This window comes from Pteropus medius, unplaced genomic scaffold, assembly GCF_902729225.1.
Source record: "Pteropus medius unplaced genomic scaffold, Ma_sr-lr_union100, whole genome shotgun sequence".
NCBI classification, from domain to species: Eukaryota; Metazoa; Chordata; class Mammalia; order Chiroptera; family Pteropodidae; genus Pteropus; species Pteropus medius.
Genome location: NW_024340696.1, coordinates 25,384,097 through 25,399,476, shown reverse-complemented (window position 1 = coordinate 25,399,476; position 15,380 = coordinate 25,384,097). Strand labels below are relative to the sequence as shown.

General features: G+C 33.8%; 1 protein-coding gene across 3 annotated transcripts in view; it reads left to right on the top strand.

Moving 5' to 3' along the window:
* The window catches only part of ATG5 (autophagy related 5), a 115,147-nt gene that overhangs the window by 55,543 nt on the left and 44,224 nt on the right, over nt 1-15,380 (top strand). For all 3 annotated transcript variants that reach the window (XM_039869698.1, XM_039869689.1, XM_039869707.1), the window contains exon 6: nt 7,864-7,958. In XM_039869698.1, coding sequence (XP_039725632.1) covers nt 7,864-7,958 — 95 coding nt within the window. The remainder of the gene's footprint in view (nt 1-7,863; nt 7,959-15,380) is intronic.

Sequence of the window (15,380 nt, the reverse complement as noted above, 5' to 3'; positions counted from 1 at the left end):
AATGAGCTTACAGAACTAGTAAGAGATAGGATCAAGATTTGAACCTAGATCTCTGATTCTAAAATGAAAATGAAAGTGTTTTTCATTATATCTGGAAGTTGTTAACTATGGCTACATACTAGAATTATCTGGGAGCTTCCCAAAAGTATAGTTGCCAGGGAATCTGAAATAATTGGTCTAGAGTGGGAGCCTGGCATTAGTACTTTAAAGATTTTGTTATTTGTCAATGAGTAATTATTAATAGGACTTTCTCATTTACATTTTCTCATGAGAAGCATGAGAGATTTGTATTAGAAAAGACAATATCCTGCATAATAAACAGCAAAGATACAGTGACTGTAATGGAGTATCTTTTTCTCTGTTGGTCTTTCAAAAATTAAAATAGATTTTTGTTTTTGTATTATGACTTTGGGGTACTCTTTGAGTGAGTGAAAACGAACTTGATTACTCCTTAAATTTGTTTCTGGCTGAATTTAGAAAAGTGATAAACTGTAATTTAGTCTAAGAGGAAAAACATTTTCTCAATTTACAGTAGTTTTGAAAGGTAATAAATCAGATTATTGGTTATAAATCTATGGGTGATTTACACAGGAATACATTTAGTTAATTAGTCTTGGCCTGCCACTGTGCTACAGCTGTAAATCTCTGTAAATCTCTTTTTGGCACACAAGCTACCTTTTAAAGATTGTCCTGTAAAGTAAGTGAAGACTAGAGTATAATTGAAGATCATTCTTTTTTTAACATGAGCACATAAAATACGTTGATCTTTTTACATTATGAAATTTTTGAATTTTAAATCCCTTTTATGTTTTTACTGGCCCAATTTCAAAGTAAATGTGCATAAACTTTTCTTAATTGGTTAGAATACAGTAATTGAATTCTGTCTACTTAAAAATAAAGTCAATTACTGGGATTGACTCTTAGAATGCATTAAAGATGTTGTAATGTACAGTTATGTTTATTGGCTCGTGATGTTGAAATGAAAATTTACAGCCTGTTTTTTTCAATACTTGGTAAGATTAGTTTTCTTTAAGTCTCCAGCAATATTTTTCTAACTGTAAAGTACCTAGTTTTGACTGACTCCATTTGTAGACTAATGCTGTAAAGGTATAACAATTGAGAGCCTCTTCACAGATTAACAAGAAACCTCTTTTTTTTCACTCTGCCCTCCCCTAATATTTTAAGACATGTTAAGAGAGAGAGGGTTTGAGAAAGAATGATTATTAGATCCTAAAGGTAGTAGAGGTGGAACTCAGACCAGCCTGCCAAGACTGGAGGGACTCCTCAGATGTTGACCTAGATGTTCTTGGATCACTGTTCCTGCCCCTACTACTGTTTCATGATATGGCGAGAGATGATGCTGTTGAAATTGATTAAAGGTAAATGGCAACGAAATTATTAACAGAGTGAGAGAATAGGGCCTTATATGGTAGTTGAAAGGACTAGAGGAAGCAAAAAGAGACATAAAGGGAATTTGATGTTGTAAAGTGTTACAGCTAGATTGTGTTATGGCTCTTTTTCTCCCCAACATTCAATTGCATAACTCCAAGAGGCAGAATTCACATAGCATCTGATGTGAATGGCATAAACTCCCTGATTCTGAGTCAGACTGAGTGAACACTCCAGCAATCTTGTGGTGATGGGGTTTTGGTAGAACCACTTTCCCATACTGGTTTTGACCCTTCAATTACCTTGTTGCTGAATCTAGAAGGTCATTGTCTTCTGGCGAATCCGGGCAGCCCGTGAGACAAAACACTTATGTAGCACTTACTTTGTGTCAGGTGCTGTTGTAAGTATTTTACATATATTAACTCATTTATTCCTTCCAATAACTTTATGAATATGTACTATTAACATTTTCATTTTATAGATGAGGAAATTGATTCACAAAATTTAAAAGTATCTTGCTTAAACTCACCCAGCAATTAATAAATGGCAAAGTTAGGAAGCAAACCCAGGCAATATGGCTCCAGAGTGTCTGCTTTTTCCACTATGCTATGCTACGTTTGGGATTCCTTTATTTTGTTTTTTCCCATTTGCCTAAATCATTTAACTAATTCATTTTATTATTTCATCATTTCACAAACATTCGTCCAGCACGTACTTTGTGCCAGGAACTTTGTAGGGCTGTAGGTAAATGCCTTGCCCTCATGGAGCTTATATTTTAGTTGGGGAAAAGAGACAATAAATAAACATGTGAATAGGGTAATTTCAAGTAATGGTAAGTGTTTAGAGGAAAATAGAATAATGCTTTAGGTAGAATTATGAGGGAAATGTTCTCTGAGGAGGCGACGCTTCTTTTGAGACTTGAATGATAAGAAAGAAGCAGCTGTGTGAAAATTAGAAAAATAGAATGCCAAGCTGCTAAAACCATGATACGGGAATGAACTTGGTGTTTTCTAGGGACAAAAAAGAAAAATAGGGTGACTCGTAGCTTAGTAAATGAGCAGATTGGTAGGCATTGAGCTCTGAGATGAATGCAGAAAATGCTGTATTTCAAGGGGGTGAGAGGCAGTGGCTGATAGGAACATGCTTCCTTGGGAGGAAGTATGCTTGCATACAGAGTTTGGGCAGGGGGCTGTTTGCCCAGTTGTAGGCAACAAGTGGTACGATGGATTGTTTTTTTAAATAATGATTCTAGTACTTGAGATAATTGTATTATTAAAGTGCATCATATAAAGCATTATTCCTTATGACCCATTAGAAAAAGGTTTGGAAACTTATTCATGATATAATTTGATTTATGTTTTAAAAGAGCACTCTAGATATTGTGTAGCATGGGTACAAGTGGAAGGGCAGAGACCAATTAGGAGGCTGTCACAGTGGTTCAGATGAGATTTGGTAGTGGTTTAGATGAAAGTTGTAGCAGTGAATACAGAGACAATTAATTGCTCTCTAAATATATATTTTGATTACTCTCCTTAATGCCAGTTTTCCGGGCTGTATTTCTCAGGTCAAAATACTACACATATTACATGGCCACTTATAGTATTGACTTGAATAATGTTGATGAATGCAAAATTTTGTGAAGAGTGAATTCCCTTCGTTGTCATTTTCAATCATTTGCTTTTCTTTCAAAGAAAGACAAAGTCTGTGTCATGTATGCTGTCATGATCTGATACTTATTTGGGGTGCTGTAAATCCGTTCTTTTTGACATCACAGACATTACAAGAGCAGGAAGTAGATAGTGTGTGCACGTGGAGGCCATTTTACCCCTTTTCTATAGTTTAAGGGATTCAGCCAACAATACCGCGTTACTGAACGAGGCTGAGCAAGCAGTCCGAAGATGTCTTCCACGTCTCTTTTGGAGGCTTTTTAGATACATTATTTGTGGCATCAGAATGTTAAAAATTATTTTGTGTTGAGTTTTTAACTCTCATAAAGCGTTGGTGGAGGAATAGATACATTCTTTAAAATTGCCACTTTTTTCTGCAGTTTTTTCCATGCGAGGAACAAAGAATACAGTGTGATCAACTTTATTTCTTATATTCTTTTTAGGGAGATCTTTGATTTAAAAATTATTTTTCCTGGATTTTAAGGAAATTCCCAAGACAATATAAAAGCTTAATTCAACAGTGAGAAAAAATTGGATGGCCATCAAGGTTTTGAAGAATTCTCTTTTTAATATTTTTGTTTTAAAAAAATAGATTGACTTTCTAAGAACAGTCCTTCAATTTTGTGATCCTTGATTTGGTAGCCTTTCTAAATGAATGTTAAGTTTAAAAAAACTAACTCATCAGTCATATTGTTAATAGCTCTGGCAAGAAATGTTTAAATTATCTTCTCCCTTTCTTTGAGTAAGTTAATTGACTGCTAGTTTTAATTTTTTCCTACTTAGTTGTTTCTTTTATTTTGTTTTAACATTAGAACTAAGTTAATTTGAAAGTTGTTGAAATTGATATACATTTACCTACATTTCTAGTTTTAAAAATGAACACCTTAAGACCATTAATGCTTCTTTTACTTGTAAGTACTGTTTAATGCCTGATAAAACAACTAATTTTATGACTTAATTATAATATCTAAAAGCATAGTTTCGATTTTCAAAGTATTGCTTGGTAACAACAGGTCAATATATTCTTGATTCATTAGTATGTGGGAAGGTAGTAATGCATCCTTACTCCAATTTTATTTTAATTATCAACTAGGGGATAGAAGAGATACTGATATTGCAAAATCCAGTATAAGAAGCATTTGGTTATACATTCAACCTCAGTACTGATTTTCTTTTAATTCTTTCTATTTGCGTCTTTTTTGTTAATAACTTTGACTTATAAAAGTTTTTCTTGGTTGGAATATTTGATATTGTTGAGGAAATGCCTATTTAATATAAGAACAAAATTTTTATAAGATTAAAAGCTAATATTAATATAGATCTTTTATTATATCTTTATTCTTTTTAAACATAGTTGTTTCAGACTGGGTTCAGTCTGGCGATAGAAACCATACAGAGAGTTAAACGGAGTAAGTTTTACATACTGATTATTAAACTCTGACAACAGAGTGACAAAGATATAAAACTGTATATGGTACCCTAGGGCTAAGGGAGGAAGATCACACTTATAAGGACCCTCTTTCTAAGGCTGAGTTTAGAACTTGTTAGAGAAGGTATAGGTCAGCCCACTGGATTAGTAAAAAAAAAAATCACTAGTTTGCCCAGAGTAGAGCTGATCTGCAGTCACTAGACAATCAGGACAATCTAGAGTGCCAGCTACCAGCAACAAAGGTCATGGGCCTACAGAGGGAGTGGTACCTCTCTGGGAAATCTCAGGCGAGCCACCCATACGGCCTCCATAGGAAATCAGGGTGCTGACAAGGGTAAGAGGCCTTCGCTGTGCCTATACAGGCAAGAGCCTCTTTCTCTTACAGTGTTTTTTGCAGCACTCTTCTGAGAAAGCTTAATGTGGTTGTCACAGTAGAGATGCTCAACAAAATTGTGTCCATTATGGCAGTGCGTATTTTAAAGGGTGAGTTTGGAGCTGAGAGTCATTAACTTGATAATGTGCACAACCATGTTTCTTTTTTCAGTGTATTTTTTTTTTTTGCCATATAGGTATGTAAAAACTTTTTTACTAATTACCTTTCTGTACTTTTTATTATATGTTTGTACTTGCTTCCCTGTCCTTAGCCCTATTGACATTTTGGGTCAGATAATTCTTGGTTTTGAGGAGCTGTCCTGTGCATTGTCAAGTGGTTAGCAACACCCCTGGCCTCTATCCACTAGATGCTAGTAACACACATACAGTTGTGGCAACCAAAAATGTCTCCAGACCCACCTGGGAGCAAAATCTTCCCTGGTTAAAAACCATTGCTTTAGCCCGTTAGAAACTATAAATGTTTCATTTAATAAAGTTTTGCTTGTGGTTTTTAACAAGTTCTATTTTAATAAAAGAGGGTGTTTTTTATAAAATTTACATTTTATAAAATTATAAAATTTTGTTTTTAGAAGAGGCATTAGAAGCTGTTTAATCTAACTCCTTCATTTCATCTATAAGAGAATTAGGGTAGACTTCAGTTGATTTGTTTTTAGTCACCTAGCTATTTATTGCAGATGTAGGATTAGAACCCCAGATTTTCAGTGAAATGTTACATACATAGTATTCTGTTATTCTTTGACTCAAGACTATATATTATGCATGCATTGTGGTAGGTACTAGCTAGAGATTTAAAGCTGAGGCAGTGAGTAAAATTTCAGATTGTATGAAGAATCATTTTATTTAGTTGTCACATTTTTACTTGATACTTGATAGAAACAGAGTACTTTGTAAAAAGCATTGAAAGAATAATTGATTCATATATGAAAGGACTGTGGTCAAAGGAGCAGTTTTGTGGTTGCAACTGTTAAAACGGTTGTGGACTTTGAATCAGAAGATCAAGAGTCTGGTCTTGGTTCTGAGTTAAACTCATAACAACCTGAACCTTAGTTGTCATTTGTGAAATTGCATTGAACTAACCGGATTCTAAATTCTCTATCCTACCAGTTTCAGTGTAGTATAAGTCTTTCCCCAGACTGGAGTTGAGGATGGGACTAGAGAAGGCCAAGTCACAGTCTTCTATGACAGGGGTATAAGAGGAAACAAATTTTATTCTTTTTTATAATTACGATAGCCTAAGCAGAATGAATAGATTGCCAGTAAATTGGATTGAGGTAAGTCTAGTAGTAGAGAATGTGCTTTAATACCAAACTGATCTGAAATTCTGAAACTATTCACAGATTTGCTTTACAGATACTTGATTCTGAGATAAATTTCTGAGGAAAAAAAATACTTTATTTTAAGGTAGAATTCTGGGTGAGTTAAAAATAACACAGAATGGAGAAAAATATTTGCATATCATTTATCAGATAAGGAACTTGTGTCCAGAATACATAGTGAACTCTAACAATACACAATAAAAAGGCAAACAACCCAATTAAAAAAGGGACAAGGATTTGATAGACACCTCTCCAAAGAAGATATATAAATGGTCAATAAACAAGTAAAAAGATTGATCCTCAACATAATTAGTTCTTAGAGGAATGCAAATTAAAACCATAAAGAGATACCACTTCATACCAACTAGGATGACTATAATAAAGATGGACAATAACAAGTATTGGCATGTGTGTGGGCAAATTGGAACCCTTATACATTTCTGGCAGGAATGTAAATTGATTCAACCTCTTTGCAAAACAGTTTGGCAGTTCCTCAAAACATAGTTACCATATGGCAGTTAAACAATTACCATATAATTCAGCAGTTCCATTCCTAGACACACACACACACACACACACACACACACACACACACACACACACACAAACAAACATGCGCACACAAGAAAATTGAAATTATGTGTCTACATAAGAACTTGTACATGGATGTTCATAGTAGCATTGTTCATGATAGCCAAAAAGTGGAAACAACCCAAACGTCCATGAATTGATGAATGAGTAAACAAAAGGTGATATCTCCATACAATGAAATATTACAAGGCCATAATAAGTTCTGATTTCAAGCTACAACATGAACGAACCTTGAAAACATAGTATAAAAAAAATGCAAAAGACCACATATTGTATGATTTCGTTTATATGAAATTTCTGGAATAGAATAGCAATTAGTGATTTCCAGGGGATGGGGAGGAGGGAGGAAGAATAACTATTAATGGTACGGATTTCATTTGGGGATGAGGAAAGTTTTCTGAAATTAAATATTTGTAATGTTTTCTAAACTCTGAATATACTAAAAAGCATTCAGTGTACACTTTAAAACGGTGAATTTTATGATACGTGAGTTACAGCTTAGTAAAGCGTTTTTTTGGGGGTTTTTTTTGTTTTAATTGAGCCTGAAAAAATTTTAAAGATATTATTTAATCAGTCTGAGATTAACTGGCAGTTGACAGTTATTTCTTAAGTATCAGTTTCACATTTCTTTCTAGGCCTTTCCTAGAATTTTATATTTCTTGCTGTTTAATATTTACTTTGCTTGATACTTTTACTTCATTTCTTTAAACAATTTTTGGTTAAAATTTAGGCCACTTGAAGCTGTGCCTTTGTAATTTAGACAGGAGGAGTAAGACAAAGGGAATCAAGACATTCATCCCTTCCCAATGTTTTTTGCCTTGATAACACAAGCAGTCAAAATCAGTTCAGGGTTTCTCTCATGAGGAAAAAAACATCTATGCACATATCTAGAAAGAGGAAGCAATAATGAAAAATTAATTTCCTATCTTTATGTTTAGTTATGGAAACATAAGTTTAAGAAAAAATAATATATATATTATGCCTTTCAACAGCTTCTAAAAGGAAGTTTAGTAACTTTCATTTCATGTGCGGTATTAAATTATAATGTTCATTTTTAATAAATAATTTATCATTACAGACAGATTTGACCAGTTTTGGGCCATCAATCGGAAACTCATGGAATATCCTGCGGAAGAAAATGGATTCCGTTACATCCCTTTTAGAATATATCAGGTAGGAAGTAACATTTTTAACAATACCAATTTATGAACGCCTCAGACATCTTCTTGAATCACTCTAGTCCAAAACTCTAAGTTTTCATGGTAACTTAATAGTATTTATTAGGGCTTTCCAAATCTCTTTGTTTTGGTGGCAATCAAATGAGAGACTGAATTGAAATATTTGACTCATATGCACTTGATACTCATTATTCGCATATTCTGTATTTGTACATTTGCCTGTTTGCTAGAATGTATTTGAAACCCCACAGCCAAAGCTCAGTAGCACTATCCTGGACATGTACAGAAGGATGAAAAATTCGATTTGCCCAATACACATTCTTAACAGTGCTGTGCCTTCTTATTTCTGCTCTCAGACTGTAAACAAGTGACTCTTTCCAGTATATTTAGTGCTATGTTTTTCACAGTTTTATGCTTTTTGGTGATTTTGATACTAAAAATGACTCCTAAGCATAGCACCGAAGTGCTGTCTTTATACAGAAACACATATAACATGAGGTTATATATTGATTAGTTGAAGCGCATGTGACCAAAGACTTGTGGTTACCTAACCCTGTATTTCCCTAGGAGCAGTGGTTCAGTATTGCTAATTCCATGTTTGTGGTAACCTTATAAATAACTACCACAAATAAAGAGAATCAACTATTTGTTTTAGAAGGTGAGTCTTCATTGTTGTACAACAAAATGGGTGGTAGACGTTCTTAACAGCACACTTTCAAGGAGTAAAGAAACTCCATGTTTCTGTATAGTAACTTTAAAACTCTTGTGTTGTGCATATGGCAAATAGTAAATTTTTGTTGAATGAATGATATTCTAGAAATCAAGTTACCTACTATCTTGGAAGAGCAGTTAAGACTAGGAATTGGAAACATTATCAAAGACGTAGACTCTAATCTAGCAGAACTTCCATTCAGACTCAAAGAAGTTGTAGTAACTTCCCTTCGTAGGCATTTTTAGTATCTCACAGTTTTTACTTATAGCTATTTTGACAGTTATTTTTAAGTCTTATAGAGCCATCATGTAACTCTGTGTTCAAGGAGAAAAACAAATTGTCCAATTTAAAACAAGTAAACAAAAATCCCAGTATACTCAGAGTGAAAAATATCTGACTTATTTAAGGTTACTGTTCATTTATTTCATTAACATAATGGCACATAGACTATTTTTAGTTCATAGATTCATAATATGTACAGTAGGAATAAAATGAGAAAAATGCCCAATGCAATAAAAACAGATTACCTAATTCGCCACACTCCTCTGCTTTCTTTTTTTAATAGGAAAATACAATTTTAATTCTACGAGTCTTTGTTAAGCACAGATGTGGCACAGTGGGTTTGGAAATACCATAGTTTATTTATTTATACTTTATCTTATATCATGAAGAATCTGAGGCAATTTACAAGAATATATAATCACAAAATAGAAAAAAGTTTCAATTTATAATCAAAACCACTAACAGTTTAAAACGGAAACTTAGCATGAAATTGTGTAAGCTATGGCTAAGTGAGATCCTTAAATTTCTTAAAATTGACCTGCATATTTGACCTCAAGATTTTTTGTAAGCAGAGCAAGGGGGAAAATGTGATAAGTTGTTGTTTTGTTTCATTTTGTTTTTCAATAAGATGAAACCCTACTAGATCGTCAAGGAAAGCTAAACTTTCTTGGACGTTACATAGGAAATATATTCATTTAGAAGGGACAGAACAATATCCTTTATACCTTACCTACAATAAAAAGATAATTAATAGTTTCCGTAATGCTGCTTCCTAAAAAGTGTCACTCCTTGATAGCTAAAGGCAATGTATCATCATAAGCCATGGATCATCCGCAGTCTAATAAAGAACTGAAGTAGTAGAAAGGCTAAGATGGAAAAGATTTTTAAGTTATTTCATGTAAGAATGTGTCTGTCAAATAAGAAGGAAAATAATTGATGGGTCATGACAGTTGAGGATTGGGATTAACCAGTGATGGTTAACCCAACAGAAGAGCAGTTTGCATAAAATTGTTCAGGAAAAGGAGGGGGGAAATTGTTGCTGCTCAGTCTTCTCAGTATAGCAAGGAATAAAGTCATCTTGCTGAGAAGAAGGAGCTAACAGTTTCGGCATCTGTTCTGTTTGATGGTGGCCAAATAGAACAGTTCCTGTATTTGCATAAAAAATGTGGGAAAGACTGCAGGAAGCTTAGTTGTTTATATTGAGAGAAGAAATAGCTCATATTATATAACTCTATACTGACCACATAGGTATTCACTAAAAGAAACATTAGGAGTAACTTTACAGAGCTGGGTTTAGTAGTGATTGGATTTATTTATTCCACAGAGAAAAGCCAAATAGAGTCAGATTTTATGGACTAAGTATAATATTTGTAGTGGATAGGATTCTTTATGTAGTCTGTAAATCTAATAGGAAAAGTCTACTTCTTCACTATCAGTGACAGATAATTGGTGATTAAAATTGGAATTAAAAATTAACAAGTTATCATAGAATTTGAGAGTACTTAAGTTTTCTGAGTAGATTTCAAAATTTTTTTAAAGCAGCAGCCCACTTTGGTTATAAGCTTAGAAAGGGTGAGTGGGCTTGACTCTCTGCTCCTGGGGCCAGTAGTTGTAGGATCAAATATATATGGAAATTCTGAAGCACCGTTTGAAAATCATCTTTCTGTTTAGGCCTGGACAGGTATAGTGCATTGCACAAATCAGGTAGTTCTTGATCTAGCTAGCACTCAGGATACACTAATACCCTCAACATGCTAGTGATATCTTTAAAGGCAAAGTCAGAATTTTTTTTTAAATCTGTGTGGTGGGATTTAGCACAGGGTTTCATACGCTGCGCATGCTTCATAAGTATCTAATTGAATCCTAAGGTGTTAAAAGCATCAAAGATCACATAATTTTAAAGCAGAAAAAAAGATTTTATAGTTCAAATAAGTCAAAACTGAAAAAGCTAGCCAAGTTTCCTTGATTTTAGATGTATGCTGGTTTTAACAAGGGCAATGCTATTGTAGTGGAGAAACACAAAACATTTTTTAAATTAAATGAAATGATGGGAGAAGAAGGGGAGCAAGTTGAAAAGCATGATTTGAAGGATTGCATTATAAAAAACAGTGCACGATCAAGGTCACAGTTTTGCCTTACTTTGAAAATTCTCTTTACCTTTTTTTTTTTGCTTCAGTTTTCTGGTTTGACAGTTTCTGACTACATGTAAACCTCACAGAGCTCAGAAAGTTGTAAAGATTTTGAGACAAAGGATAAAGTAATTGCCCATGAAACAAGTTTCCTAGAAAGAGCACTGAACTAGAAGGGAGGCTTCTAAAGGTGTGTGGAAGGCCTGACATGGACTAGCTGAGTATCCGTAGTAGGTTACTCAGCCTTGCTAGGCCTCTGTTTCCTCATCCATAAAATGAAAGGTGCATGACTGAGTGAATTTATACATCTGGTTGCATTTGTTCTTTAAAGAAGCCATGTGACTGGTTTATATAATTATATCAGTCATACTCCTATTTTTTAAATTATTTTAAACTCCTGGCTTCAGAGCAGATTTATCATTTTTACAACAAAAACCATCCTTTCCTTTATGGCACTCTTTGACTGAAGTCCTTTAAGCCAGTGGTCTCCAACCTTTTTGACACCAGGGACCAGTGCTCCTATGAGAATCTAATGCCTGATGATCTGGAGCTGAGGCGGTGATGCTAATGTTGGAGAATAGTTGCAAATACAGATAGAGCTTTGCTCGCTCACCTGCCTGCCACTCACCTCCTGCTGTGCGGCCCGGTTCCTGACAGGCCACCAACTGGTACCAGTCCGCAGCCTGGGAGTTGGGGACCCTTGCTTATGGTGCTGTATGACTTTTAATCCCTAAAAATGAAATTTATACTTTTCAAGTGGTTCATTTTTTTTTTTTTTTTTTGTAAATGCAGAATAATTGTTTTGTTCACGCTGTGTGTCCAGGGTCTAGAACGTGCCTGGCATGTAGTAGGATTAGTGAATATTTGTTAATTCATTAAATCATTCATCAGTCATAATAGTTAATTTGGCACTATTTCATTGTACCACGAGCTCCATGGTAACATAATGCATTCCCAGAGCCTTGCAAAGTATCTTATTTGTGAAATTTAGTTGAATAAAATACATCGTAGACTCTGAAGACATCCCCAAAAGAAGAGCTCCAAAACTAATTTGAGATATATACCTCCCAGCACTTATTTGAATGATTAGATTTCAGCATATATATTTAACTATACTGAGTTTCTATATTATAAATACTTTAAGCTCCTGTAGGAAAAGTGTGCTGTACTATATTACTTAACATAGGGGTTATGATTATTAGAATAGTGCAGATATATAGAACAAAGGTCTTTCTTTTCACATCTATCATTCTCTTTTGGGGAAAATTATCCACCTTACTGTAGTGTCTATCATAACACAGAAAGATTTAGAGAGAACGATTGTAGGGCGGGGTGGGGGGGACAGAAAGAGAATGTGTATGTATGAGAGAGAGAATGGTTTTTATAAAGTTCTATAATTAGATAGAAAGTGGGAAGCTAGAGAATTCTCAACATTTGTTTGACAAAACCTGGTTGCCAGGTGGAGCCTCTCTGTTAGGGCAAAACATGCTGCCTGATCTTTCCTGTGTCAACAGTTGGCAGTTTTTCCTCAAACAGCCTGAGGTTCTCAGTTGACCTATGTAACTTTCTCATTGGCTTTACCTCTTTCCAATTTGGTTCTTACCTGAATTTGTTACAATTTTAGAAGTGAGATACATAAGTGAATATAAAAATTTAGGAACCTTAGTTTTTGCCAGTTGTTCATTTCTTGGCTTTTTCCATTTCCTGTTTTGTATTTTTGAATCTTCATTCATGCTTTGACCAAAGAAAGATGGGTTCTACTTTCTATTTTTTTAATTATATGATATAAAGGTAATACCAATTTCTATTGCTGACTCTCTTACAGCTGATTCATTTGTATGGTTGGAATATTCCATTGATTTATGTAGCTTTTATTTATGTAGCATTTACATTACTCTGCACCTTTTATTTCTTTAACATACTAGGTATAAAATCTTTGTAATATTTGAGACCTTAAGTTAGTAAGTAAATTTAAATAAAACCCCCCAAATCCAGATTTATTAATAAAATAAATGAATTGGCTAAATTACTTATTTTAGTTTTCAGAATCCTAGTAGAATTCCTTTATAACAAGGGGTAAAAAAGAAGGGCACTGAGCATGTTTGAGTGAGGCTCATTTTATCTTTTGAAGTCTCAAAACCATCTTATGATGATGTGTAGGGATCATTGTCTGATTTTACATAGGAAGAAACTAAAATTGAGGAATTTTAAGTCACTTGTTCATGGGCGCAGAAATGAAAAATGGAAGAGCTAGAATTCAGACCTAAGTGAGACTTTAAAAACAAAGTATGATTTTCTTTATAAAAATTAAGTTTACGGAATTTTTAGACATAATTATCACATAAAGTGAAGTCTACCAAATAAGTTGATAAAAACCTAGAAAATCTCTAACTGGTGATATTATTTAAAGGCTGAGTTTTGTATAGATTATTGGAAAACTTTAGTTCTTTTTCATCTGTAATTCGATTATTGTGGACTCAAAATGACCATAATCTAGTGACAGAATTTTAGTGGTAAAAGTAAAATAGGTCTGAAAGTAGTCTAGAGATCCATTACAGACCAAAATGTGTCATTTCTGTCATTTACATAACAGTTTAGTTTGGTGTGTGTTTCAGGTCTGTGTTCCTGAAATCCAGGTGCCTCATATTAGCCAGTATTCTAGAGATGAGGTTAATGGCAAGAAGTGTTTCAGAAATGTAACTAAAATATTATTTAGAATAGCACATGTAAACAGATGGTGATTAATAAAGATATCTGTTAAGAAGATAGTTAAATGACTGTGAAGTCCCCAGGCATCTTATTTAGGTTGTAGAGTGAATATTTGGCACATTATTTCTGTTCAAGAAGCAAAGGATTCACAAATGTTATCCTGCCCAATGTACTTTGTGTAAGAAAAGTTTGTCTTATTCAGTCATTAATTCGGCAAGTTCATTTACTCACAAGTATTTGCATGCCATGCCCTGTGCTTTGCACAGGCGATGCAAGTGGTGATTAATATCACCCTTTATAGGGCTTATAATCAAACAAGTATACACGCAAATGTAAAATCACAGCTGTGATTGACGTTATGAAGGAGAAGTATATAGTGCAATAAATACCTAATTCTTCTAAATAGAATTTGGTTTAGTTTGGGAGGGCAGCGAGGGCTTTGCTGATGAAATGTTAAATCCCCTGAGATCTGACAAGTGGGTGGAATTAAGGTAGGCAAGGAGATATGAGAAGACCTTTGTAGACAGAGGGCACATTGGAAGTTTGAGGACACCCTGTTGGTCTTGAGCACAGAGTTAGAGAGTGGGAATGAGGCTGTAGAGGTAAGGGTCAGACCATATTAGGTGTTTTTTCTTTATCCTATAAATGTTTTTAATAATTTGAATGTCTGTTCATATTTATTCAATAAAGAATATTTATTGAATATTTTTCAATAAAGAATATTTATTGAATATTTTTCTATATGTTATTCTAGAGATTATAAATAAATTCAGAGAATCCTTTCAGGAACAGTGTACCAATCTTTTTAGTTTTAAACAAACATGAAGCTGATAAACAGTGCTTGTGTTCTGATAAAGTTACAATGGCTCCTACTTGTCTTTGGAAGAAATTGTTCATCAGTTATATGACAGTAAAATAAATTAGAATTTTAATTTAGAACTCTGCTTTCTTGTTATTTCTTTAGTATTTCAATGGAAGAATGTTCATTTATGACATTAAAACACTATTGATATTTTAGTTTAAATGGGAATTTACTAGCCATTTTACTTAAGCAAATGTATTTAACTTCTATTTTAATGTGTTAAAATATTTAAGAATCTAGATACTTAGGATTTTGGAGAGAGAGTACATTTTGAAAAATGGAAACCAGTATGTCAGAAATTAAGTTGACACTTTCCTAGATCCTAGACTGAAGAAGCAGTCAAAATTTTAGTTTATTTTCAGAGATGTTGATTTATGAATCTTGAAAAATGAGGACAATAGAGATGTATAACAAATTATGGCAGTGTTAGGATTCCTCGTCCAGAATTGTGACAGTTTTGGTGAGAAATTATAATTCTGTTCTTTCATTATTTTCCGTTTTAGTCGATATCTTGCAATAACATCTAGCAGAAAGGCCAGAGAATAAAAGGAGGGACTTACTGGGCAGTAAACTGAATATTATTACTTTCAGTTTTGGTTTTTTTTTGGTAATTTCAAACAGAAACTGAGTAATTTGTAGTACATTTTGACTTTGTAGAGATTTTTAATATCTTTAGCAAGATAGAGTGTAAATATTCTCAGTTCCACAGCTGAAGGTATGGTA